This window comes from Malania oleifera, chromosome 11 (assembly GCF_029873635.1).
Source record: "Malania oleifera isolate guangnan ecotype guangnan chromosome 11, ASM2987363v1, whole genome shotgun sequence".
NCBI lineage: Eukaryota > Viridiplantae > Streptophyta > Magnoliopsida > Santalales > Ximeniaceae > Malania > Malania oleifera.
In genome coordinates, this window is record NC_080427.1 from 44,842,266 (window position 1) to 44,870,238 (window position 27,973).

At 39.2% G+C, this 27,973-nt stretch overlaps 1 protein-coding gene across 1 annotated transcript; it reads left to right on the top strand.

Moving 5' to 3' along the window:
- Window positions 1–15,451: 15,451 nt before the first annotated feature.
- On the top strand, window positions 15,452–27,726 carry LOC131167718 (N-alpha-acetyltransferase MAK3). The gene is made up of 4 exons (XM_058126573.1): window positions 15,452–15,731; window positions 15,884–16,004; window positions 25,724–25,779; window positions 27,375–27,726. Exons 1-4 carry the CDS (start codon window positions 15,552–15,554, stop codon window positions 27,603–27,605), a joined length of 588 nt encoding a protein of 195 aa, XP_057982556.1. The 5' UTR covers window positions 15,452–15,551; the 3' UTR covers window positions 27,606–27,726.
- Window positions 27,727–27,973: the final 247 nt, after the last annotated feature.

Here is a 27,973-nt window from a genome sequence, read left to right on the forward strand (position 1 = left end):
CTATCCTCCCCAGCATTCGTGGCACTACTTCCTGGGTCCATCCTGAAAACAAGAAACACACTTAAGCACTTTATCTCCTATAAGGACCTATCCTGTACCAACACAAAATTAATTACTTTCCCTAACCTTAATTCAATATCCAGTTATGTCACCTAGACACACGATTCGATAATAGTTTACTATGGTTTTCCTGAAATCGTCATCCCAGGAAAAACACAGAAACCATCACGGCAGTCCTGTACCCAGCACAGAACAAACCCCAAATCCTTTTCCTATACTCTAGTATTGCTTCTGCTGCACTCTAAAGTATACAGAACCTAAGAACTTAGGCTCTGATACCAAACTGTAACGACCTGCTATTTAAATGGGTTTTTTTTTTTAAAATACTATGATACTATGACATTTAACATGCTCTGATACTATATTGGGGTAAATCTAATCATTAACCTAAGCAGCGAGAAGCAAAAATCACATAGACATAACCATATGTAAGTATATATATACAATACCAATACCAAAGTACTAACATGTTTCCCAAAATATACACATATATCTGTTCCCCAAAATACCCTTAACTATGCTGGGATATACAAAAATCCTCCACAATACTCACTTCACTGACAGGGCACTACTGAAGCCCCTCTATCTGCGAGTCTGGTCTGCTCGCCTACCTGGATCACCTGAAAAATGATTCAATGCTGGGATGAGCCAACACTCAGTAAGACGAAGTATGCTATTACTAGTGCGTGGCAAATGAGCTACAATATTATGAAAATCTGTTTTCATATAATCATGTATAACTGAATATGTAAATACAGTACAAGTGATAAAATTCATGTTGCTTAACATAACAGTATTGAAGATTACTTCTCAAAATACTTCTAGTATAAGTAACTAAGTTCCCTGTTTCTGTAAATCTGTACATACATAATAGTAACTGAAAACTTTCCCTGTGGATAATTGTGTGTCATGATTTAACCCCTCATGACAGGGTTGTGCGGCCTGTAGGCGGGATCTACACTGGCTGGCCGACCAAGGTAAATCACTATACTCCATCGTTCTGATCTGCCCACCTCAACCCATATCTGATGGGGAGCCTGTCCATGTCAAGGGTCTAGGTGATCGACCTACTACCACGTATTATCTAAATAGGTGGTTGCACTTATAACATAAAATAATATCTGTAGCAACGATACTGTGCTCTGTAACTGCATAGTCCAACAGGGTCTGATACCATATAATATATCTCCATATACAACTATCTGATTTACCATGATTCTAAAATAACCGTAATAACTATGATGCTGAATAAACTGTAACTGTAATCCATACATCATAGTACTGAGAACTGTATAATCATAACACTGAAAACTGCATAATCATAGTACTGAAATTCGTATAATCATGGTACTAAGATTCGTATAATCATGGTACTAAGATTCGTATAATCATGCTATTGAGATTCGTATAATCATGATACTGAAATTCATAAAACATATCTCCGTACTATATTCATATTCTTAAGCCACACCATACTTTAATACATAATTTTCATAATTTAATAAACTGTATAATATTTTAAAATTACCTAGCATAGCATATTTCCCTTACCTGACTACTGAAAAGCTCTATGGTATACTGGCCTAACACCCGCATGGCCTCCTAAATAACACCCTGGAAACAACATTTTCCATAATAGAATATCAGTATTTCTTCGCCTATATCATTTCCTGTAACTGTTAGAGGGCCAAAAATGGACTAAAAGGCCTTACCTTGAATTTGGGATGAAATCCAACTTCGTTTCACCAACGATCCGCTTCAGCAGACTTGCAGAGAACTTCGCCAGGAGCGTCGTGGTGGCTTCGGATCGTCGATCAGGCGACTGGCGAGGCCGAAATTGAAGAGAGAAGGGAGAGAGACCGTAGGACAGAGGAGAGAGAGAGAGAGAGAGAGAGAGAGAGAGAGGCGCTGAAATATGATAAAAATTCAAGTTTTCACTATTTATAGGGCCAGATTCGTCGACGAAACACGTCACCTTATCGACGAGTCCTTCAGTAAATTCGTCGACGAAACTTACCCTTCGTCGACGAAATTCAGAGCAGCCCAAAACCTTCACTTGGTATTTTCTCGTCGACGAGACGGGACCTCGTTGACGAGATCCTAAAAACCTTCGTCGACGAATCCCTGAATTCGTCGACGAAGCCTAGCAATTTCTTAAAATTATTATATTCTCCAAAATGCAATGTCGCATTCGTCGACGAAGTCTACTGCCTCCTTCTGTTACTGATTCCATTTCTCTCCCTCATTATTATTTAAATACTATTATTCTTCGGGTCACTACATTGTAAGTCTTTGGACTTGTATAATGGTTGTATGGACCGAACTAGTTGTCCTTTTTTTGGGTCAAATTGTAATATGGATGTTTGGAAATCTTTATGTATGAAAGGAACTTAGAACTTTGGTAATGTATGTTTGGAGAATTTTTCATTAGTTCCGTTGCATTTATTATGATAAATATGGTATTAGGTACACAAATGTCACTAAAGTAGCACCCCGGGCCCACGTGGCAGGTCGGGGCGTTACACTTGCCGAGGGAGGCGAGTGCCTTAATAGGTATCAGATGTAGCTATGGGCTACATAATGTATTAAGGTAGAGGGAAACTACTTGTATGAGTGGGTAATCTTCCCTATTCTTGGGAACTTCTGCCAGTAAACCTTTGTGTGAATGTGTGAGTACGACATGAACAAACCATCTGAGGGCTTATTGAGTAAGGTAAGTGCCCTGATATGCTTCAGTTGTAACTTTAGGTTGCATAAGGTATCAGATCAGAGGGGTGCTACTTGTATGGGCGGGTAATCACCCCAGTCCTTGGGAACTCTCGTTGGTAAAATACTTTGCATGTGTTTTAGTAGGAACAAAAAATGATTTCATAATTGTGATCTTTTTTGAAAAGGATAAATATACATATATTTGTACACAAACCTCATAATAGTCACACACTAATTTAATGTATTCCATCCTTACTGAGATGTGTCTCACCCGATAGTTGAATTTCATTTTTTTTTTCAGGACCTTCGCGTGATCGAGCTTAGTCAGCTTGAGGCTAGTATAGCATTTTGATAGAGAGAGGGTATAATCTTTGGTTATAATTTTTGGGGTTGTAATATATTTATGTTTTCAGAGTTGTAAATGTTGTGAATATTGGATGTTGGTTTATACTTTTGAGAGTATATAGATGTAGAAACTCTATTATATCATAGATGAATTGTTATTAGTTTTGCTGCGTAATTGATGTTAGAATATTAGATACAGGTAAATGGAATACGTGGCACCCGGCCCCAGTTAGCGGGGGTGGGGCGTGACAAGGTGGTATCAGAGTTATATTTCAAATAACACTCCGGACCCTAGTTTCGGGTTAGGGGCGTTACACTAAGTGACATAAGAGTTTATAGATACTAATACTGTAGTCAATGTTGCTAAATGACAGCGAGTTTAAAGATCTAATGAAGGAAATGGTTGTTTCAGACGTAAAGAAGTGCCCCAACAATATTTACAAAGTCCATTACAAATCTTGACTTGGTTATACTACCAGAATAATTTTGAGTTCATTGAGACATTGCATCAACGACTACATTCATAAGCACTGGGAATTGGAGATGACCCTTTTCTTGTTCTAAAAAACGCAAGCTCACCTTGACTTGCATCCTTGAACCTATAACCATCTTTTAGCTAACCTAACTCCCTCCATCCCTTAGGACTAGCAAAGGGTCAACACATAAATATTCACTTGTTCTCTATCAACTATTTAGTGCAAATGATATTGCTCCAAAAGATATGCCTTTCCTCACAAGATCATCATAATGTGAGCAGTGTATTTAGGCAATGAAGAGACTTGATACCTATACTCCCCATCAACTTAGGAAGCGGTATTCGATGCCAAACCACTAAATGGAATTGGTATTCATCTAAACAACCTCTCAAATGAAAATCTCGTTAAATCTTTTTATAATAGTTTTGTAATATAAACTAGGAAAAAAACATGTAAAAGAGATAACGCTTATAATAACAATTAACCTTCCATTATATGAGAGATAACCTAACTTCCGGTATGCCAATCTTCTTTCTCAAAATGCTAAATAATAGACTCCAAAATAAACAATGCTTTGTAAGGGCTCCGGAGGCAAACAAGGAAAACAACAAAAATAGAATCAATTGTAGAATTTAAGGTAGCCATTAAAGATTGCATGTTGTCAACTCTACCAACCGGTTAAAGTTTGCTCTTAGCAAGATAAATCCTCAAACTAGACCCTCTCAAAGCACAAAAGAATGCCTTGCAACCACCATAAATCACTAGTAGAATCTTTATAAAAATCAAAGTATCATTTACAACAAAAAATATATATGTAATTAAAGCAAAATTAGAGCCATCACCTACGCAAACTCGATCAATATGACCTTCCTCATTAACATTGCTAAAAATCAAACTAAAAGCCTCCACAATTATGATAAATAGAAAACAGAACAATAATTCCTATTAAAAATGACACACAGAAAAAGATAAAGAGATGCAAAATTGAATCCAATTTATCCATTTTACTTTGAAGCCCGTTTTCACAATTTAATGCAATATAAAATTCCAATTGAGATGGTCAAAAGCTTTCTCCTTTTCAAGGTTACAAAGATTGCCACTTCCCCTCATATTCAAAATAGCGTCGATAAATTCATTTTGCAATAAAAGAGACATCCAACATATGACAACCTTGAATAAATGCATTTTGGGACTTTAAAATGATAAACTCCACCACTATTTTCAACCAAGAAGTCAATGTTTATAGAGAATATTATAAAAGGAATCAAGTAATAGGTAGGCCAAAAATCCTTCAAGCATACAATAATTGTGACGCCCTAAAAATTTTCTCTGATACCACAACGCGACGCTCGAACCCAGTGGGGTTCAAGGTGCAACTTTCCATAAATAAAATCAATATAAGTAGGGGAAATAATTTTGAACCTCAAACATTATATACCAGAGTACTAAACCACCATATTTACAGGAGTATCTCCAAATAACTATTTACATCACGTGGAATATACAAAACATTTTTAACTAGCATTACATAAACACTTACTCTATACTATATTTTCTAACCCTGCCCCAAAGCTCGCTACGCCTGATCACTGGTACGTCCTGAAATATGAATTGATTATTAGGTGAAACACCTCTCAGTAAGTATGGATTGAATTATTATCAGTGTGTGGCTAAAATGAGTTTTAGTGTAAAAATAATTTAATTACAGTTTTATTTTAATAAAACTTTTATTTGTAGTCTGTCAATCACATATATAATAAAATACTCATACTTTTCTTCAAAACACCATCTATGCTTATCAAAGATCATCATTCCAAATATGTATACAAGACTCCTTTCGGCCAATGCATGGCATGTTTAACCCCCATGATCGGGTTGTGGGATCCGAAGACTGAACTTAGCCTTGGTTGGCCGACCAAAGCTCAATCAAAGGTAGCCTGTCTTTTGGTGCGATTTGCTCATATCCTGATCTGAAAATAGGTGTGTACTAAGACGTAGTGTTTTATGCCTACTAAGATCTTTTACTATTCTGTTGTTGCCATAAATTTCGATTTGACCTCTGATGAGCTTTCTGATCCCGATCACCTGAAAAGGACGAAAACAAATGCAGCTTGGAGGACTCGGGGTGTACTCCGGGGGATCTCTCCGATGCCTAAGTAAGGAAGTGCTTTAAGAGAGGCTGTAAATAATAGTGAAATTGGGTTATAATGAGATACCTTAACCTCTTCGCAGTACCCCTTTTATACTGACCATTTTTTGACCCTGGTAGATCTGCCATTTATAGCGCTTGGCATGGATCACTCTGATCATTATAGCGCGAGCGTGGGTCACTCCGGTCAATATATGGCCAACGTCAATGGTTCTAGTCGAGCGATTGACTTTGTAGGCGATTTCCCCATTAATGCTGGACACATGCCTTCTCTTTAGGGTAGGTGATATATTTGGGGTATATCAGTTCCCCCCCATAGTTTCGAAGTTTTGAACCATATTCCCAAAGTGTGAAAGTTGTTCCTGTTGGGCTTTTGTGGAGCCTAGTTGTGTTTGATTCAGGTGATGAACTGATGCGTGATTTTTTAACGGAAGATTTCTTACTTAGGCTTAGTCCATAAGCGCTGCGGCTTGGGTCAATTTTTTAACACCCTCTTTAGTTACTTCTTTATTTATGGCTTGCTGAGTCGAATTTGGGGCGTGCTTGACTTACCTGAGCCGATCTCGCGGGGCTTCTAGCTTTTCCAAGCTGAACTCGAGGGGGAGTCGGCTAGTTCGAGCAGAGGCGGAGGCACACACGGCTTTGCCGAGCTGATTTGTGGAGCCAAATTTGGGCATGGCTTGTCGAACTGAATGTACAAATATGTCAGCTCAGTCGAGCCGATGCTTTTGTGTGCGAGTTGTGCTGAACTGGGTTTTTCGGCTCACCCAAGCTGATGATGCCAAGCAGGTCTTTGTTGAGCATTTTGTGTCGAGAAGGTCTCCATAAGGCATTTGTACCGAGCAAATCATCGTGGGGTATTCGTGTCGAGCTGTCGAGCTGCTCTTTATGGGGCATTATTGTCGAGCTTCAGAGCTGCTCTTCATTTGGAATTCTTGCCGAGCTGCTCTTCGTGGGCATTCTTATCAAGCTACCGAGCTACTCTTCATAGTGATTCTTGTTAAGTTGTCGAGCTGCTCTTCATTTGGAATTCTTGCCGAGCTTCCAAGTTGCTTTTCGTGGGCATTCTTGTCAAGCTGCTCTTCGTGGCATTCTTGCCGAGCTTCTCTTCATGGGCATTCTTATCGAGCTACTCTACATTGGCATTTTTGTCAAGTTGCTCTACATGGGTATTCTTGCCGAGTTGCTCTACATGGGCATTCTTGTCGAGCTGCTCTACATGGGCATTATTGCCGAGCCGCTCTTCATGGGCATTCTTGCCGAGTTGCTCCTCATGGGCATTCTTGACGAGTTGCCGAGTTGCTCTTCATGGGCATTCTTACCGAGCCACTCTTCATGGACATTCTTACCAAGCCGCTCTTCATGGACATTATTATCGAGTTGCTTTACATGGACATTCTTGCCGAACTCCTCTTCATAGGCATTCTTGTCGAGTTGCTCTTCATGGGCATTCTTTCCGAGCTGCTCTATATTGGCATTCTTGCTGAGCTGCTCTACATAGGCATTCTTGACGAGCTGCTCTACATGGGCATTCTTGCCAAGCAACTCTTCATGCATATTCTTGCCTTCATGGGCATTCTCGCCGACCTGTCGAGCTGCTCTTCTGGTGACATTTTTGCCGAGCTACACTTAGTGGGGCATTCTTGCTAAACTGCCGTTTGTGGGGAATTCTTACTAAACAACTCTTTTGGCCTCATGAGTATTGCTCATCAATTGGGCCAATTTTTCCTAATGAGCTGTACTTATTTGTTAAATAGTCTTATGGCCTCACGAGTGTTGCTCGTCAGTTGAACCGTTTTGCCTAATGAGTTGTGCTCATTTGTTGGACAATCTTCTGGCCTCATGAGCGTTGCTCATCAATTGGGCCAATTTTTCCTAATGAGCTGTACTTATTTGTTAAATAGTCTTATGGCCTCACGAGTGTTGCTCGTCAGTTGAACCGTTTGCCTAATGAGTTGTGCTCATTTGTTGGACAATCTTCTGGCCTCATGAGCGTTGCTCGTCAGTTGGGCCAATTTTTTCCTAACAAGCTGTGCTCATTTGTGGGGCAGTCTTCTGGCCTCACAAGCGTTGCTTGTCAGTTGGGTCGATTTTGCCTAATGAGCTGTGCTCATTTGTTGGGCAGTCTTTGGGCCTCACGAGCGTTGCTCGTCAATTGGGCCGATTTTATTTTACCTAATGAGTTGTGCTCATCTTTTGTGTTGAAATCGAGTAGCGAGACAGAGAGTGCACTTATAGATATGTACGCAAAGTTTGATAATTTAATAGAGGCACACAAAATGTTTGAAAAAAAAGACTGATAGAGGTACAATTTTATGAAACAATCTACTTTCTAAGCATGCTAAATTGGGTCAGAGCCCCCCAGGGCATTGGTTCGTGGGACGTTTAGAGGAGTGTAGGATTAGAACTTACTTGTATGTCCTAGCCCCCTAGGGCTACTCTGCCGCTTGCTACTCTCTTACTTCTTCCTTGTTTTATAGGCCTCCCTCATATCCCTCGAGCTCTTTCTTTTCAAATCAACTCGGTCTCTCCTTGTGTCCATTACTTCTTCCAGATTGATATACTTCTATGCTCGTGCCATTAGTTCCCCCATGTTGGCTGGAGGCCTTTTCCCCAGGGAGTACAAGAAGTCCCCAGGTTGGAGGGCTGTGGTTAGAGGGCTACCAATACTACCCCATGTCCAAGTTGCGAATCTCTAAGGTAGCAGTGACAAAGCAATGTATGAATTTTTTCAACGTTTCCCTTTCTCCTTGGACCAGGTTCAACAGATGAGCTGAGGTCTTTGCCATCCTGCGGCAACTGATGAAGTGTCTGGAAAATTGTTATTCCATCTCAGAGAAGGATTTGATGGATCCGGGTTTTAGGGTTCGGTACGATGCCCTGACATTCCCTTTAAGGGTGGCGGCAAACACATGACACATGATAGCATCTGGTGTGCCTTGTAGTTACATTAACACCTTAAAGGTATCCAAGTGATCAATCGGGTCGGTCGAGACTTCATACCTTTCTAAGGTAGGCATTTTGAACTTACTTGGCAATGGAACCTCCATCACTTCTTTTATGAAGGGTGGATCTTAAGACTTCAACGAGGTCTCCCTGCAGAATGGGTTGGAACGAGCCTCCTTCATCATCTTTTCTATTTGGTTAATCTTTTTTATCTTCTCCTCTAGTTCGTTCGATCGTTGTTCATTGACTCCCACGTTGTTCGCATCCTCCACCTTCTTTGTGGGGTTGGTTTTTCCATTACTCTCCTTCTAGTCTTCTACTTTCTCCTGTGAATCAAGATCAACTAACTGCTTGTGTAACGACCTGAATTTAAAATGAAATTTAAATGATAAGGAAAGGGAAATGGAAACCGGAAACAGAAGGAGGCCGTAGACTTCGTCGACAACATTGCATTTCGGAAAGGAAAAACAAAAGGGAGTTCAGTAGGATTTCATCGACGAATACAGGGGAGTCGTCGACGAAGGCTTAAGAGATTTCGTCGACGAACACAGGGCTTCATCGACGAGAAAATGCCGAGAGGGGTTTTTGAGTCGACTAAATTTCATTGAAGAAGGGTGGATTTCATTGACGAAATTTGTGAAGGACTCGTTGACGAAGGTCGGACTCGTCGACGAATCCAGAGGGTTTATAAATATGAAAAATCCAATTTTAACTTAACAATTAAGAAATTTTCATTCTCTCTTTCTCCTTTTCGGTCCTCTCTCCTTCTTTCGTCGATTTTGGGCCAGTTTTTTGCCAGATCGACAATCTGAAGTCACCACGACGCTCCTGGGGAAGTTCTCTCCAAATCTACCGGAGCGGATGGTCGGTGAAAGCAAGGAGGAAACCATCCCAAATCCAAGGTAATACTTTTTACTCAAATTTTGGAGTTTTGACAGTTGAGAAAAGTGTTCTACGCATGGAAATATTAAAGTTTAATACTGGGAATTTTCATTTCCAGGGGTCTTGATTAGAAACGTTGGGAATCATCCCTGAGTTGAGGTAAGGCTTTTAAGCCGAATTTGACTTAATGGTAGATATAAGAAATGTTATACACGTTGAAATACTAGGGTTTAATTCTGCGAGTTTTCAATTTCAAGGGTGTTGAGTTAAGAACCTTGCGGGTGCAAGGAAGAGTTTCTTAGGGGCTGTTCAGGGATCAGGTAAGGGGATAAACTAAGCTAGTTCTGTTTTTGAGAAAATGCTTATATATATATATATATACTTAGCATTTGATTTACAGAAAATGTAAATGTTTATATATATGTTTTATATTTGCAAAATACTGTGAAAATGAACGTATGTTGAATATGTGGAAAATCTGTGGTGTGGCATGAGTAAAAATGTTGTGATATACTGTTTTCTGGGAATGTGAATGGTACAGATTTTTATGATGAAAAATCGGCGTACGGGCCGAGATTTTTTTATGTGTAGCTGGCGTACGAGCTAGGCTATGTGATGTGATTTGCCAGCGTATGGGTTGTGCTATGTGTAGTTGGCGTACGGGCCAAACTATGTGATTATGATTTGCCAGCATACGGGCTGTGCTATGTGTAGCTGGCGTACGGGCCGAGCTATGATAAAATGTGTAATACCGGCGTATGAGCCGATGATTTCATGATACACGTATATGTATGAAATGATATGAGATATTTATGTATCACGGTTTCAGTATATGTATATGATATCAGAACCTGGTTGGCTTGGTTTAGGCTAGCACTTGCACAGTACCGTTGCTATGTGTCCATGGTCCTCGTGATCATGATATCTGTGTTAACGCCGCTGTACGGAGTGGTGTGAGATTGGATGGTCGATGTGGTTATTTTCAAGAAGTGTTCTGTTATCGCCCCTGGTATACGGAGCAGTCTGGGTAGACCCATCGGACCTACAGACTAGACTATTGACTTGGCAGTGGTCGGCCAACCATTGTCGGGTCCCGCCTTCGGGCCACACAACCCAGTCATGTAGGGGTAATACATGACAACAGCCAGCTAACCTACCAGAATGGTTTTTATGTTATTATTATAATATGAGATGAGTTATGTTTATGAAATACAGTATGTTCTGCCATGTTTTGATAGACATATGTTTTCCCATATTTGATAAACAGTATTGGATATGTTATGTATGTTATATGTAGAACACGGATTACTCATGTTGCCACACACTAGTATTAGTTTATTTCCCTTACTGAGAGGTGTCTCACCCCTAAATCTTATTAACTTTTCAGGAGCCCCGGATAGGAGAGCGGGAAAAGCCCCGCTAATATAGTACGGTCTATCTGCCCTTTTTAAAGGGTAAGTTTTGTAGGGACAGTTAGATTTTGTGGGAAATGTCCCTAGGTTTTATTTTTGGGATGTATATATGAAAATACAGTGATTGTAGTAACTCTGGCATATTATGGTATATAGTATTGAGATGTACATGTTTGTATATTTTCTACTGCTAGGGCTTTTACTTTATGTTCTGATATATCCCTGGTGCCCACGGGCCCAGGTGGATTGTGACCTGCTGAGCTGGAATATGGGATATGTGATATTGATATTATATAAAAAAAAATATGTGGAAAAATGAGCAGGTCGTGACAGCTTGTGGGGGACAAGTTCTCCATGACTCATTTGTTGTAAGAGTATGTTGAACATGTCCTCTATCTTCTTCTGGGAGGCTTTCATCATAACGACCTGCTTATCTTAATGTAAAATGAAACATAATAAATAAAATGGTCAACCCGATCCCGCGGGTATCAGAGACGCTTATCAAACACAGCGGAAACCTAAGCAACAATAAGTATAAAATTACAACCATCCAACCGTAAAACATAATACCAGAGTCTACTTACACCAAGATAACATATATATTTACAATCTCCCATAGCATTCCAAATACAACTAGGATCTCACAACAAAAATCTCCTGATCCTAGTACAAAATCTTACCCTCCTAGTAGGGTAACCTAACAAACTTAACGGTGGCCACGACCCGCCGGTCTCTCAGGGTCTTCTAAAAAATTAATTAAGTTCGGGGGTGAAACACTTCTCAGTAAAGGAAAATAAACTAAATACAGTTATGTGGCAACATGAATATTTAATACAATTATACATATACAGTATATTTCATGGATCTGTAAACATTCATCATAACATAATGAATAATCATATGCTTTCATATTTGCTAATAAATCGTATCGTTCATAAAATGCCTGTTATAGATGATAATACTAAAAACATACCCGGGATGAATAGTTAGCTGATGTCATGTATTACCCCCCATGACAGGTTGTGCAGCTCGAAGGCGGGACCCGACAATGGCTTGCCAACCACTGTCGAGTCAAAAATGTATGTAAGTACGATGGGCCCACCACACCCTGGTTCGGACTGCCAAGTGGACGTTTACACTCTACACTGAAAGCAACATCGACTATCCATCTCCCACCCCCTCGTGGGGTGGTTAGCACCAATCTGATCATAGATATCTGATCTATAAGCTACGGTACCGTGCTCCTAAAACTGAACTAAACTAACATCCGGGTTCTGATAACATATAATACATGATATTATAGCATTTTTCATAATTTTATAAATACGACCTCGCGCCGAAATCATTTCATACATATCATGCTAAAAATAAATCAATTATCATGTACTAGTTAAAATCATCATAATATACTATATCTTTTCATAATTCTTGAAAACATGTTTTACTCGTAAAATTTGTCATATCATAACCTTCCATGAAAAATAACGTTGCCACACAAAGTTAAGTAATTCTATACATTTCATTCTAAAATCACATTTTCCGTATAATAGCAGTATTTTCCCAATAATATACATTTTCTCAATAAAATTCAAATATCATGCATGCTTCCCTGAAAATTAATTTGCTGATAAATAATAATAATACGCGTGTAAAATAACTACTTTAGTTTATTCCCTTACCTGACAACTAAAAAGCCCTTATGTATTCCTGGACTCACACCCGTAGGATTTCCTGATCAATACCCTAAAAATGAAAACTCACAGTACTAAACTTCAGTATTTTCACATGAATATCATTTCCTATAACTACAGTAAGACCAAATTTGGCATAATAAGTCTTACCTCAACTTAGGGATGAATTCTAACTTGCTTACACCAACGATTCGCTCCGGCAGATTTGGAGAGAACATCCCCAGGAGCGTCGTGGTGGCCTCAGATCGTTGATCCGGCGAGCGACGGAGCCAAAATCGAAGAGAGAAGGGAGAGAAATATAAGGGAGGTAGAGAGAGAGAGAGAAAGAGAGATATTTCTTAAATTGTGCGTTTAAAATCTGGTTTTTTGCTATTTATAGAGCTGGATTCGTCGACGAGACACGTCACCTCTTCGACGAGTCTGTATAAAGTTCGTCGACAAACCTGCACCCTCATTGACAAATTTCAGGCTTCCCCAAAATCCTCTCTCGGTATCTTCTCATCAACGAAACTTGTCTTCGTCGACGAGGCCCTCTTGTACCCTTGTCGACGAATCCCCTATGTTCGTTGACGAGGACTTGATGAATTTCCCTCGATTAATACTCTCAAAGTGCAATGTCATCGACGAAGTCTGCTGCCTCCTTCTGTTTCTGTTTCCATTTCCCTCCCTCTTTATTATTTCAATACCATTATTATTCAGGTCGTCACATTCATTCTCCTTTGTAAGATAAGAAATTCCTCCATTGTCACTCGTGAACGGTCTCCGGGTGCAGAATGAACGGATTGGGGTGATTGATCACCCACAACAGGGTCGGACCTGGAATTGGTGGTTGTTGTCATGATGCAGGGATCGAAAATCAAAAATTTAAAACCTCTCAGAAGTGTTCCCACAAACGGCGCCAACTGTTGCTACCAAAAATGTCTATCTGACCTCCAACGAGCTTTCCGATCCCGATCACCTGAAAAAGGCGAAACAAACGCGGCTTGGAGGACCCAGGGTGTACTTCAGGGGATCTCTTTGATGCCTAAGTAAGGGAGTGCTTTAAGAGAGGTTGTAAGTAACAATGGAAATTGGGTTAGAATGAGATACCTTAACCTCTCCGCAGTACCCCTTTTATACTGGCCAGGTTTGCCCCTGGTAGATCTGTCATTTATAGCGCTTGGCATGGATCACTTTGATCATTATAGCATGAGCGTGGATCACTCCGGTCAATATATAGCCGGCGTCAATGGCTCTGGTTGAGCGATTGACTTTGTAGGTGATTTCTCCCATTAATGTTGGGCACATGCCTTCTCTTTAGGGTAGGTGATATATTTGGGGTATATCATGTTCAAATACCTCCTTTCAAACAACTTCTCTAACTCTAAGCTGCTAGTAGTGTCTAGTCACTTAATTAAAATGCAACTTTATTCATAGGGCTCGCGTAAATATATTTAGAGAGAGAGAGAGATTAAAACAATCATATTAGTAAAAGGTCTTCCTTAATGGCTTCGTTGTTAATATGCAAGCTTGAAATACTTTGTCTCTTACGTGTTATGGCTAATTGATAAAATAATTTGGTGCTTTTGTCTTTATAGAGCAATAATAACTTCCTAGATTTATGATGCCACGAGCTTTCTTTCATGTATTATATAGTGTTCAAATCATGCTTCAAACCAATTGTTAGATTGGATTGATTAGCTATTATACGTCACTGTTCATCCTAATTATCCAAATTTTTAATATTGAGCAACAAGAATCCCCTTTGATTTTTAGAAGAATCAAAATCTAAATGGTTCAAATCTTCATTTGAGAGTTTGGATTTTTTTTCCCTGTATATGAAAAATGCACCTTGAAAATTGTAATGCTAATCCACAGCCTATCAACACAAAACCTGTTGACTTTCAACTACTAGTTCTCGATTTTAAAAGGAATCTTACCCTTACTTGTACCCTCACAATCTAATAAGAACGGAATATGATATGAAAGAAAATGAAGCAAAACCTTTTTGACAAAGATAAGGAAAATGGAAATTCCATTAACTTGGACAAAAATAAATAAATTGTCCACTCAAGATAAACAATTACTTATCTAGACCAATTGATATGGAAATCAAAAAGTTCATCCCACGCAAGCTCACGATTAAGATCATCGTGTGGACCATATACCACAGACAATATCGAGGACGAACTCTCATCTTTTGTAGAAAGGCGGTAGACCTTTTGTCCAATTCATTAGAACTTCTAACATTCAAGGAAAACTTTCCCATTATAGTCTAAAATTTGTCCATAAGTGATTTTAAGTAAAATAATAATTTTTGCAACTATTTTTTAAAATAATAACAAATATGTAATCATGAGAGAATTGTAATTGAAGAATGGATAAATCCTTAAATTGGACATTGCCTTGCAACGACTTTTTGACTATGTGAATTTCTTTCCATACTTTTCGATTGTAATTTCATTCCTCATCAAATCTAAATACTTTAAATTTTTTGATTCGTGGTTATCAATGAAAATGATAAAGAGAATAAAATATGGAGTAAATTAACAAATAAAATTTTAATTTTACATGTCACTAACATTTGAATTTTTAAAATTTATAGGCATGTTAAATTATATCTAATAATTGTTAAAATAAAAACAAAATATATAGAAAACTAAATTTATTTCTTATTTTTCTTTACTCTATATTAAGAGAAACCTTAGATTTAATTTTGTGTAAATTTAGATAAAATATAATATAAAATTATATTACATTTTTTCTAAATAAGCTTATAATTAAAACATATATGATTTAATTATATCTGACGGGCCTTAAGGATTAATGTGTATAGACAAAATGCCCGTTTGATTTCGGGTACCCGACATTCCTTGCCCGAGAGAGAGAGAGAGAGAGAATCATGGAGGCGAAGAGCGAAGGAGCGGCGGCGTTCGAGGCGTCGGAGATAGAGTACGTGAGCTACGGGGGTGAGCATCACCTTCCCCTTATCATGCGCCTGGTTGATCAAGAACTCAGCGAGCCCTACTCTATCTTCACTTACAGATACTTCGTCTACCTTTGGCCCCATCTCTCCTTCCTCGTACTCTCTTTCTTCTTATCATAGGCTTTCTTCCTTCCCCCTAGAGCTACTGTTACCGAATCTTCTCTATTGCGATGTTTCTCTCTTCTTCTTTTTCTCCCCCTTGTGATGACATTCTGAGTTTATTTATCGTATGAGTTCTTTTCGTGCAGGCATTTCACAAAGGTCAGTGCGTTGGGACCGTGGTGTGTAAGATGGGAGAGCATCGGAGTACTTTCAGGGGTTACATTGCAATGCTGGTCGTTGTCAAGGCTTATAGGGGCAGAGGAATTGGTAATCCCACTACTCTTTCATGTGCGCAAAAACTGGCCTGCATTATTGGTAGTAATGTTGTTCGAATCTGTTTATTGTGCAGAGAATTTTTAGTGTCTTTGCTCAATTAGGAAAGAGGAAGGTTTCTTTCAATTGTGAATAGAGTTTTAAGATATTGCCTGTTTATCTTGTGGGAGTGTTTTTAGCAGGTTTACAGTTCAATGAGTGCATAATTGCTGTCAAATTGCCCATCAATTGTGCAGTATATGTGTGTTTTTTCGGATAAAGAAATTCAGGAAGATGAATTTGGAGCTGGAATTTGGAATTATGTGAATTTGAATAAAAATTCACACATATCTGTATTGAAATTTGTCTAAAAATTTAAAATTCACAATCCTAAAATTTGTATTCACAAATGCTGAGAGAAGGAAAAAGAGCATAAGCTGGGGAACAACGAGTCCTCCCACTAAAAGGGGGGAAAAACCATGGAAGAGTTGCCTCCTAATCCATTTGTAAATCATTCTGTGAGTGTGAGACAGCCCAAATCAACCCATAAGACAAAATCAACGCACTGCAATAGCACTTTAGCCTTCATACTATTGAGAAAACCCCAATCCTCTATCCTTCAATAATTACTCTTAGCATGTGGGGATACCCTCATCTTCCTTGAAAAGGAAAAAAATTTTAAACAAAACCTGTGTGGCCACCTGACAATGAAGAAACAAATGCTGACTTGCCTCATAATAGCTAAGCACATAGTATAGACATTTGGGCTAATTGCTTTAGCAAGCCTTATGATCTGCAACAAGTTAATGGAGTGCTAATTCTATTAAGAACCAAAGTAAGTGAATCCTTAATCTTAGAGGAAACCATAGGGCTTATTTAGTTGTGGGAAACAATTTTCATTTTCATTTTCTATTTCTAGGTTTTTAAATTGTTACAAAATTGCACCTCATCCTTTGTTTGTTTTCCTTTTTATAAGAAGAAGAGTTTACTAACACTGGAAACAGAACGTACAAAGAAGGGATGACCATAGTTCCTCCTAAGAAGAGAGTGAAAAACAGCCAAAAGCTAACAAAATTAATTGCAAAGTCGTTGCATGCCTAACTCTTACAAGATTGGGCAGCAACAAACCCCTATAAAACCTAGAAGGGTGGACCCTCATGGCGGTTAAAAAGACAACCCAAAGAACCCCAATAACACGCAAGCAAAGCTCGCCCACAACCAAGGAGGCATTGAAGCTTCACCAAAGCAAGAGAAAAGGGCACTCTGGAGATGACTAGCAACCCTACAGTGAAGGGAATGGTGAGCATTCATTTCATTGGACTTGCGACACATCACACGCATGAAAGCCATGAAATAATGAAAGAAATTCTGATTTGAAGTAAATAATGTGTGTTAATCCTATTTAGAGTCACTGCCTAGATAAAGGTTTGAATTTTGAATGGATTGTAGCCTTCCAAATGATGTGGTCAAGGAAACAAGTTAGGTGTGGTAGATTTTAGGACGTGAAGAAAAAAGGATTTGGAAGAAAAAGGCCTAACGAAGCACCTATCCACACTCTCTCATCACCCCTCCTAGATGGAACAAAATGATCCAAAGTATTGAGTAAAGTGGTCAATTCAACAACCTCTCTTTCCTGGTGATTTCTAAAGAAATGGAAATCCCATGAATGAGAGCCCTCCCTCAGATGAAAGAAAGGTGCTGGTAGGTGCATCATGGAGGGAGGATAGCTTATACAAGTTAGGAACCAATGACCCAAAAGAATCATTTCCCACCTAGGATCCTCTTAGAACTAAATCCTATTACCACTGCCCATTTTGAAATGAGTAAGCACAAAGAAAGACTAGCAACTTGAGACGCGGACTTCTAGGGGTTAGCATGAGAAACATAATGACTTCCTTTAGAGTTCCACCCATTTTGATGCACCCCATACTTTTAATGACCTTGTGCCATAAGGAGTAGACCTCTAAAGGGAACCTCCACAACCATTTTCCCATTGAAGTGATGTTTTTGGAAACCACATTCCTGTGGCCTAGTCCCCCTTCGAATTTTGATCTCCTAACAACCTCTTGTAATTCTCTCCTAATATTTTCATAACCCAACCAAAGAAAGTCATGCATTATCCGCTCCAAAATTCTAGCTGCCCCACTCTTGGGCACCTCAAAAAGATATAGAAAGTAAATTGGAATGGTATAGAGAACTGCACCAATGAGCATGGTACGACCCTCTACAATAAAGTAACCTCACTTCCACCCCTCCAATCTTCTCCCAACTCTCAAATTAATTGGGTCCCTAAAAAGCCATGGAATTAGGATTTCTTTTTTGAGGCGATCCAAGATAGGTGAGCGGCCACTCCACAATAGCACATCCAACCATGGCCTTAAACCCCTCAAAATTCTACTACCCTTGTTCTCAAGTCTTTAAATCTACGAGATCACGCCTCTGTAGTAGACCATGGTCGAAATACCACCAAGCCATTTTTTCACTAACATAAGGACGCCAAGCCGTTGTTGTAGCCCATGCTATTGAATCAGCTACTTTATTTTGGTACCTACAATTAAGATTTTTTTTCCTCTAGTTGCTGCAAAAGAAAAAAAAAAGAAGGAAAAATGCAAGATTCTGATAAAAAACGAGTGGCTCTCTTAAACACGAGCAAGTCTTTGCTCTCTTTTGGGTCTAGGTATGCAATAGAGGTGCTACAATGATCACTCTTAGACAAGTTAATCTTCAAGCCTGAAATTCTTTTGAACATTTTTTTTTTTACAAAATGAGGGCCTTCCGAAATTTCTTGGCATTGACCTTGACGAACATGATGGTGTCATCTGCAAATTGGAGATGAGATACCTCCACCCACTCCTGTCCAACCAAAAGGCCCCTAAGCACCCCTCAGTCATTTGCTTGTGTACACACCCCTCAGTCATTTGCTTGTGTACACATACTGTTGAGGACACATTTGCTACAAGGGTTGGTAAACAAAAACAAAGACAATGGATCTCCTTGCCTAAGCCCTTGAGAGGCTCTAAAGCACTCTTTGGTTTGCCCATTGACAACAATAGTAACATTTATCAAACTCAAACACCATCTTATCCATCTTCTCCACACTCCCCCAAAGCCTCTCCTATGCATCATAAAACCTAGGAATCCCCAATTCACCCTATCATATGCCTTCTCAAAACCCAACTTGAAGATAGGACCCCTCTTGCCCCTCCTCCTCATCCCCTACCACCTCATTGGCCGCAAAAGGATTTTTCTGTCTTTAATGAAGGCGGATTGAGTCGTGGATCCCCTCTAGAAATCAAATTGAACTGAAGGTTTCAGTTCGGTGTTTTTATGAACCCAAGCTGATTCGAATCTATCAATTAACCAATGGTTCGGTTAACTAACGGACGGATTCTCAAACCACTATAATAATTTGAAAAGAAACCAAAACAAACAAATTAGCTAACTGAAATTTGATTCGGTTCAGATCAGATCGGTTTTCAAATATTTTTTAACAGCCCTAGCTGATAGGACTAAAATCCCTCACCCTTGAGGATTGTTCTTTTTTAGGGGTGGGAGTTAAGAAAGTAGAATTCACACTCTTACCCACCACTCTGTTTTTATGGAAACTCTTCTAAGAATCTCATCGTATCCTCCTGTCTCTCAATTTTCTAGAAAAAATGCCATCATGAATCTGTAGGGGTCTGGGCTCTCTTGCTAGACATTCCAAACACTGTGTCTTTAACTTCTTCAACTTCACAAGGCCTCTCCAGCCACTGGGCTGAAGTTGAATAGATGGGGCACTGATCTAAACCCCCATCTTTAGTCTAGTTTGGCAATCCTCAACGAAAAGGACTTCATAAAAATTTGTATTCTCCTCCCCAATCAGTCTGTTGCACATCAGTTTCACCCCAGAATCTACTTCCAGCTAAAGGGCATCCCTGGCGCGCAAGGCTCCTCACTTTGCAAGGGTTGGGTGAGGGTTGTCACAGTTTACTTGGCCTTACCTCTACTTTTATGCAGAGAGGCTTTCCTTGGACTCAAGTCGGTGACCAACCGGTCACAAAGGAGCAACCTTGCTGTTGATCCAAGGCCCACTCTCAAATGTACTTCCAGCTCCTTAATAAAATTATTCCTCCTCCTCCCATTAGTCATTCTGTGAAAGAAACCCGTGTTACAGTCCCTTTCGATGGCCCACTTCACCCTTGATTTTTTGTGCCAGCTCATTTCCTCCCTTAAAATCAGCACTTCAAGTTTGTTGGATAGTCCTGCCCTTCTTGCCATACCCTCTCATCTAACAAAACACCCTTGTCCAACCCATCCAAACCAGAAATTTCCTTTAAAATGTTATTTTAGCCCCTTTAACATTCCCAAAGACCTCTTTATTCCATTGTTTTAACTTCAACTTCACATACTTCAGTTTTTTCATCAGTTTAAAACCCTCCCACCCATGCACCAAATACTCCCCCACCAAACTCACACACTCTCCCTAAAGGATGCTTCAACCACATGTCCTTGAATCTAACGGTGTTAAGGCTCCAAAGCATTGGGTTGGATTCAAGGAGCACAAGTCAGTGATCTGAGACAGGCCTGGCAAGGGTCTCCTGCCTAACAAATGGATAAGCATCTTCCAAAGTGTCAGTAAAAGGAATCTGTCAATGTGTGAGGAAGCTTGTTTTTCACCTGATGATATCCATGTGAAATGGCCCGTGCTTAGAGGAATATCATTGAGCCCACACTCCTGAACAAAAAATTGAAGCTCCTCATACTCTAGTAACTCTAGAGCCCCCTAGCATATCCCTTGAACTGTGAACAATGTTGAACCCTCCCCCCAGTGGGGGCTGAAAACACCGGCTAACTCCTAAAAAAAAGCCCCGCAAAGAGAAGGAATTTGGGCCATAAACGGATGTTGACCACCACTCCAGAGATCCAATTGAACAATCCTTCATGTTGGCCACCCTCTAGTCCCAAATAATAATATGACCCCACAATGCAGCCAAAGAGGGGAGAACCAACCTTTTGCTCTCGAATCCAGATGCTGTGAATCAGGAACTCATGAGCTTCTTGAAGGGATTGAATGCATGTGTAGTCCTATTAATTAGTTCGTTAACCATTTTTCTTTTACTAGACCTCCCCCCTCCCCTCCCAAAAAAAAACCCTTAACAATACAGGACATGATCTTCATTTGGCACTCTTAGGGGCTCTGGAGGACCTTCATCCATTCTCAAAGGACCTTCCTCCCCCCCCACCCAAAAAAAACCCTTAACATTACAGGACATGATCTTCATTTGGCACTCTTAGGGTCCCTGGAGGACCTTCCTCCATTCTAAAAATTCATGGACAATACAAGTCTCTCCAATTCCCTGCCCAGCTTTTTGGCTTTTTTACTTCTCTCGGGTTCCTTGTGTCAGGATCAAGCGCTTACCAGCTCGCCTAAAAGCAATTGCTGTTAGGGAAGGCACAACTTTATTTCCTTACACTCCTGGCAGCGCAAAGCCCCGCACTAAGTGGCAGGCGCCCATGAGGGGCTGCACCAGAAATGGTGCCAACGGGCTGGCACGACAAGTACTATCACAGCTGGGTAGACTGCTGGCCCCCATAAAGCCGACACCTTGGCCTTCAGACCAACTCTCTCTCTCTCTCTCTCTCTCTCTCCACTATAATTCACTAGAGACCAACCCAAGTAATCTAGGTTATCCTGGGCATCTAGGTTTTTCTTCTCATCCTCTAGTAGGTCTACAATTCTAGACACTTGGCAGACTCCTTATGGAAGAAAGGTGAAATAAAATTTTTTTGGGGCAACCTCAAATCTGGGAGAGAGTACTACCACAAAGGGTTATGTTACCCAGGTAGCCTCAGGAAGATCCTTGCTGTGGTGTGGCAAGTCTGAAGTTGGGTCAAAGGACGAATCTGCAGAAGGTTTGATGAAACCGGGAACCTACTGAAGAAAAGCCCTTTTTTTCTCAATCGACCAATTGCTTGGATTCGGACCACCCTGAGCAGGATTAGCACCATCTTTGTCAGACTCGAGTACCCCTTCGAACTTCCCAAGATCAGTTTATGGAACAACCTCCGAATCTCCTTCGGTCTGTATGGCTTCATCTTTGTTGGAGATCCCTCCATTCTTCCTCAGATTCTCGATTAGCAGCTTTTTGTTGTGCGGGGACAAAGACTCAGAATCATCATCATTGAAGTCTGAAGAGTATGTGTCTCCATCGGTCTCTGGTGTCTTCTGCACTTTAAGTTTTGTGGTTTGCTTGTCCACCTCCATCTTAGGCTTGATTCTCGTATAAGCCTCTGATAATTGGTTTAAAGCCTGGTCCTGCATTAGCAAATCCTCCTCCTGCAGAAGTCCCTGACACCCCTGTTCTATTCTCAGCTTGTCTTGATTACCAGATGCTGAAAAGGTCCTGAAGCCAACCTGCTTATCACACCTGCCTTAGCAATCTGGGCCTTGGATGTTGTGTCTTAATTGGTCTGGAGAGCCCCTTGAATCAGTGCATCTTTGTAGCTTTGATGGGTTCTCACCCAAGCTCCCTCAGAATTTGTGTAGGATCAGACCTGCTTGAAAACTTCCTTAGGGCCACCCCAGCAGTGGGCTGGGGAACCTTGGGAAATTGGGCCCTTATATTCTCAGGCCTGGAATCTGGAAGATCCGGCCTACTTAAGCTGGGTAAATGTTTGACATTTTAGAGCTTTTCCAAAGTGGCTAAAGACTTTCTTCCTTACCTGCTCCCTCTGAGATTGCCATTGCCAATTCTGGAAGCTCCCCCAGCACACTCCAGCTTGCTGGAAGTCCACCATGACCAGCAGTTCAGACCTCCCAATCTTGAGAAGACCGGCCGAGTACTACCCATGTTCATGAAGCCACAGTCCAGACATTGAAACTTTTGAAGAGGCTCAGCACACCTCTTCTGTGGTAGCCAGATTCTTCCCAAAAAAAATTGAACTAGAATATATACATGTGCATGTGGTGTAAACATGTGGGTACACCTATATATGATGTTGCTAATGATTTTGATTTTATGATAACTTCATTTAGCTGTTTAAAAAGTTGTCCAAATTGTGACATTGTTTTAATTATGCACAGAGCACTTAATAGATGTACTGAGTAGGTAATGCTGCTGAAATTTTTTGCAATTTCCAAGTAATTTTAATCCATTAGTATTAGCCATATCTTTTTCATTTAAAACTTTAAATTATTATTTTAATAACTGTAAAATCTAATTAATGAATATTTTAATATATTATTATAAATAAAAAATTTTAATGCATTATATAATTAAATTTGTAGTTAAATATATTTATTTTAGTTATATAATGTATTAAATTATAAATTTTAATAATGTTAATATCATTCTTATATTTTAATTGAATTAGTAATAAATTATTATAATTAAATTTGTAATTAAAATAATTTGCACGCACTTGTAATCTCTAATAATTTTAATTAATTATTTTTTTGTGTATTGAGACTACAGAATTTTATTAAAGTATAAAATATTTGTAAATTTATTTAAAATTATAAGAGATTACAAATAAGTGTGAGTAGCTAAATACTATTATAAATGTGAGTAGCTAAATTCTATTTTTACAAGCTTGTAATCGGTGCTTATTTCCAATACAACCAAATAATACTTATGATTTTTAGTGCTCATCCAATTCAGCACTTATTTTCAACATGTTCTCTAGTTCAGCACTTAACGGCATGTTTGGTTTGCAGAATGGAATGGGGGAAAGAAAAAAATGGGATGAAAATTTGAATGGGGATCTAATGGAATCAAGTGATAAATTCAACTCCATTTGTTTCAATACCATTCCATTTTTGCATAAAAATTTTGCAGTTATTGATAAGTGGTTTCAATCGACCTTGTAGACTCCACTGAAGCATGGTGTGGGAGTGGGAGCACTCTTTTCTCAGGAGTTTCAAACGCTTGGGTGTCTAGGGACTACACATACCCATGGGAAATAGATGCACACGCTTGGGTGTCTAGGGACTACACATACCCATGGGAAATAGATGCACACAGTGCACACAACACAACAATGTTAGGTATCAAAAGATATTTTTACTATTGAAGTTAGTGCAGAAATCTTGTGAGAAGGCTGTATCTAGAACACAACATTTATGTCTATTCTTTGGAATGTTGTAAGCTATTTAATGTGATGATATGACTTGAGATTCTGGATAAATAGAATTAGTGTTTTGTTAAAGTGTTTTCATGGCATACTGAGTAAGCTGTCTATAGGAAAGCATGAGTCTTATACTCTTATGCTGTTTGTTGATAGAAGTGCGGTATTTATTGTGACATTACCTAAAGAGTAAAGGGTGCTCCAGATAAAAGGATTACAAAACCAATTGGTGGGATAACTGAGGTGCCTTAGCTTGAGAGTAGAGCTTGACGATTTGAGGAGGATGAGGGAGGAGACTGGAGAGAGGCAATGAGAGCTTTTGTTCATTAGGGTATGGTTCTTTGCCTAGAAATTAGAATGGAACTGGTAGGTGGCCCATACTGAACTTTTCTGAATATGCCCCATGAGATGACCCACATCTATTCAATTGATTTGCAAATTATGCATTTATTCAGAATCAGTGCATCAACTATCCTTAATCAAATGTTCTGTCAGTAACAGAGGATCTCATTTCTGCTGTTGAGAACCCTGAAAAAAGAGCCACCTTCAAAAGGTGTACAAGTCTATGAGAGTACCAGATAAACGGAGAAGCACTATGCCCATAGACACCTGATCTTCAACAAGCCCCCTGGTGGATTTATTATGGAACCATATGAAAAAGTTTGTTCTTTGCTCTACCTCTGTTCTCGAGCAATCTCCACAACTAGTGGCAGCATAAATATGCTTTACTGTGAGAGAGGGGGAGATTCCTAATAAACCATCCTAATCAATCTTAGTACAATAGAAATTAAAATTAATCAACTTACTGCCAAACCTTTTATTAAATAAATAAAATCCTACATAAAAATAACCCTAACTAATTAATTAAACGCAACTCACTACTTGGCTTAGGACCTGTTCCTGATCCTATTCTTTGGAATTGGCATCCAAAGAAGGTCAAATTGATCCATACATTTTGTGGCATCCCATCCTACATCACCCTTGGCAGCAAGCCCTCACTTCCTCAGTGGTGGTCATCCTTCTTGGTGGCATATGTGTCCCTTACTAAGAGATATTGAATTAATTCTTTTGTGTTAATGCATTTGGCCATCAACGTGCCTCTGATTAGTTTCTTCCATGCAAAGCAGTAGAGATGATAGCTTGTCAACAAGATTTTGATTTAAAATTTCTTCTCAGTAAGGTACTAAAAATATTAGCCGTAAATATAATCCTAGATACTGATGCATAGTTGCATGCTAATATGCCTGTAGTCCACACAGTTAAAGATATTCTTTATGACCGTGATGCTTTTTCAGCTCAGGAGGATGAAAATCTTTTAGCAGAAAAGCGGTGGTACAAACTCCAATGGCTCTAACTAAAGCTGTTGACTGAAGATGACAAACACAAACACTTAATTCAATTTGGGAAGAACTATTGGTTGAGCTATCTCTTGTTAGTGCATATTGTCTTTATTGAACTGCAAGTCTTTAATTCAAGCTTTTCTAAGGGTGTATGATGACTTAGATCTAGATCTATCAAATGATTTTGTGAATGTACTTGTATATTGCTTTCATACTTGACGCGGATATGGATTTTGTTCGGGAGGTTTATATACTTAATGACTATGTTGATTTTTCGTCTTGTAGCCACAGAACTTGTTACCAGATCTATTAAAGTGATGATGGAATCAGGTTGTGAAGAGGTATGCTATTATTTGGGAATTCTAAGTTTGTGCCATTGATTTAATGTCATCTTCCTGATTGCTTCCTTCTCCTGGAATATCTTAATGCTGTGATTGGCTATTGTTATTTGAAATTACAACCATACACATTACACCGTAGTAATGGGGGCGGTGCTAGTAGTGGTGGTAACAAGATTAGTGATAGCAACAATGACGATGGCAAAAAGTATGACGATAGTAATATTAGGAACTGAAAAACAATGTCGACATGGGAAAACATGACAATGGTAGTAGTAACAAAAATAATGACAGCAACAATGACAACGGCAAAAAATATGACAATCTATGATTACATATTCATCCTTTGTGCCGAAAGTTTCATCCTGTAAAAAAACACTCCCATATTTCTTCCAACCAAAGCAGCAAGGGCAATGAGGGGCCCTTGTTGCAAGGCATCAACAATGACAGAAAAATGTAACAATTGTAGCAGTAGAAGTGGTGGCAGAAACACTGATTGCAACAATGATGAAGGGTGAAAAACATGACGTCTATGAGAAGTTTTTCATCCTTTGGCTGGAAAGCTTCATCCTGTCAAAAGTCTCCCCTCATTTCTTCCAACTAAAGCAGCAAAGATAATGAGGAAGGGCTCTTGCCGAATTATTATTATCTTTTTGGGTTAGAAATTACTAGTTTTTGGAGTATGAAGTCTCTGCAATCATTTTTTGTTTTGAGAGCCAGTTTTTGTTCATGAAGAAAACAAACCAAACAATGTGACATGTTGTCATGCATGCACTTTGTGAATTAAGCTGTATGGTGACAATAAAATCATACATCCATCAAGTAAGACTCCTGAAGTAGAAAAGCAAATGCCAAGGATTCTGTTGAATAAAGCACAATTTCTTTTATTGCCATCTTTGATTGTTGTGGATTTAAAGCACCATATTCCAATTCACTTTTCATCGTTGCAAGTCAACTTTATTTTTCTCAGGGGCAGCCCCCTGGTTTGCTCTGGTAAAATGTGTGCGCCACATCAGGTATGTGCGAGTTATTTCAGCCCCTTGAGGCATTTGTATATGCCTCCAAAAGTTAGTGCCTTTATAGTGTGTGTATATGTGTTAAGTCTTGATTGGATTATCTCATCCAATCAAAAAGTACACTTTCTATTTCTCTCCTCTTGTGTGATCTACTCAATATGACAATCATCAGCATATCAACGGCAATGATCCTTAATTTAGCTTGCCTTCATTCATTTGCTGACTCCTTTATTTCCTGCATCTGGATGATCCTAATATGCATATAAATAGCCTATCATTCAAGAACTAAAGATTTTGCCTGTGTCACTGCATCAAAGAGATTCTGGAACACAGACACAATATATATATATATATGGTGATTCAAGGATTCAATATTTTGTAAGTTTTGACAATGATTCCTGCTTCAGCATTGGACCTTGTGTAGAAAAGTACGTGTTATGTTTTATTTATGTTAATATAATATATAAGATTGTCAATGTCTATGGTGTCTCATTCATGCAAGTAGAAAGATTGAGGCTGTAAAAAAAAAACAAATTGATGTTGCTCATGATTTGCCCCTCCTTTTCTTTTTCTTTTTTGTAGGTAACATTGGAAGCTGAAGTCACAAACAAGGGAGCACTTGCGTTATATGGTCGTCTAGGTTTTATTAGGGCAAAAAGGCTCTTTAGATACTACCTGAATGGAGTTGATGCATTTCGGCTGAAGTTATTATTCCCTCGGCCAGAGCTACAGGCGTCCCTCCCAGTTGGATCAAACAGGGATCATAGGCATGTACAAGTTGATCAGACCCTGTCTGAGGAGATTCTAATATGATTCCCCTTTTTTGGGTTTTATTGTCACATGTTTGACTTGTTTGTTGTAATGAATCACGGAAGAGTTATTCAAAACTACATAATTTAACCATGTGCAATATAGTCAACCTTGATTTTCTTTAGAATTTGATTAGAAAAATTTAAATTCATTGACAGCATTTTCTTTAGTATTTAATTAGAAAACCTTAAATTCATCAATAGCAAATGAAGTTGCTTTGATCCATTTGTTTCTTCCTGATACATAGTGATGTATGGCTCTTCCAGGATTTGTAGATAAAAATTCCCAAGAACGAGAAACCACCAAGTATGATAGCCTGCAAAATTATTTATCAGACCTTGCCGTTAATAATGGAAAAGGAGCTCAGTTGA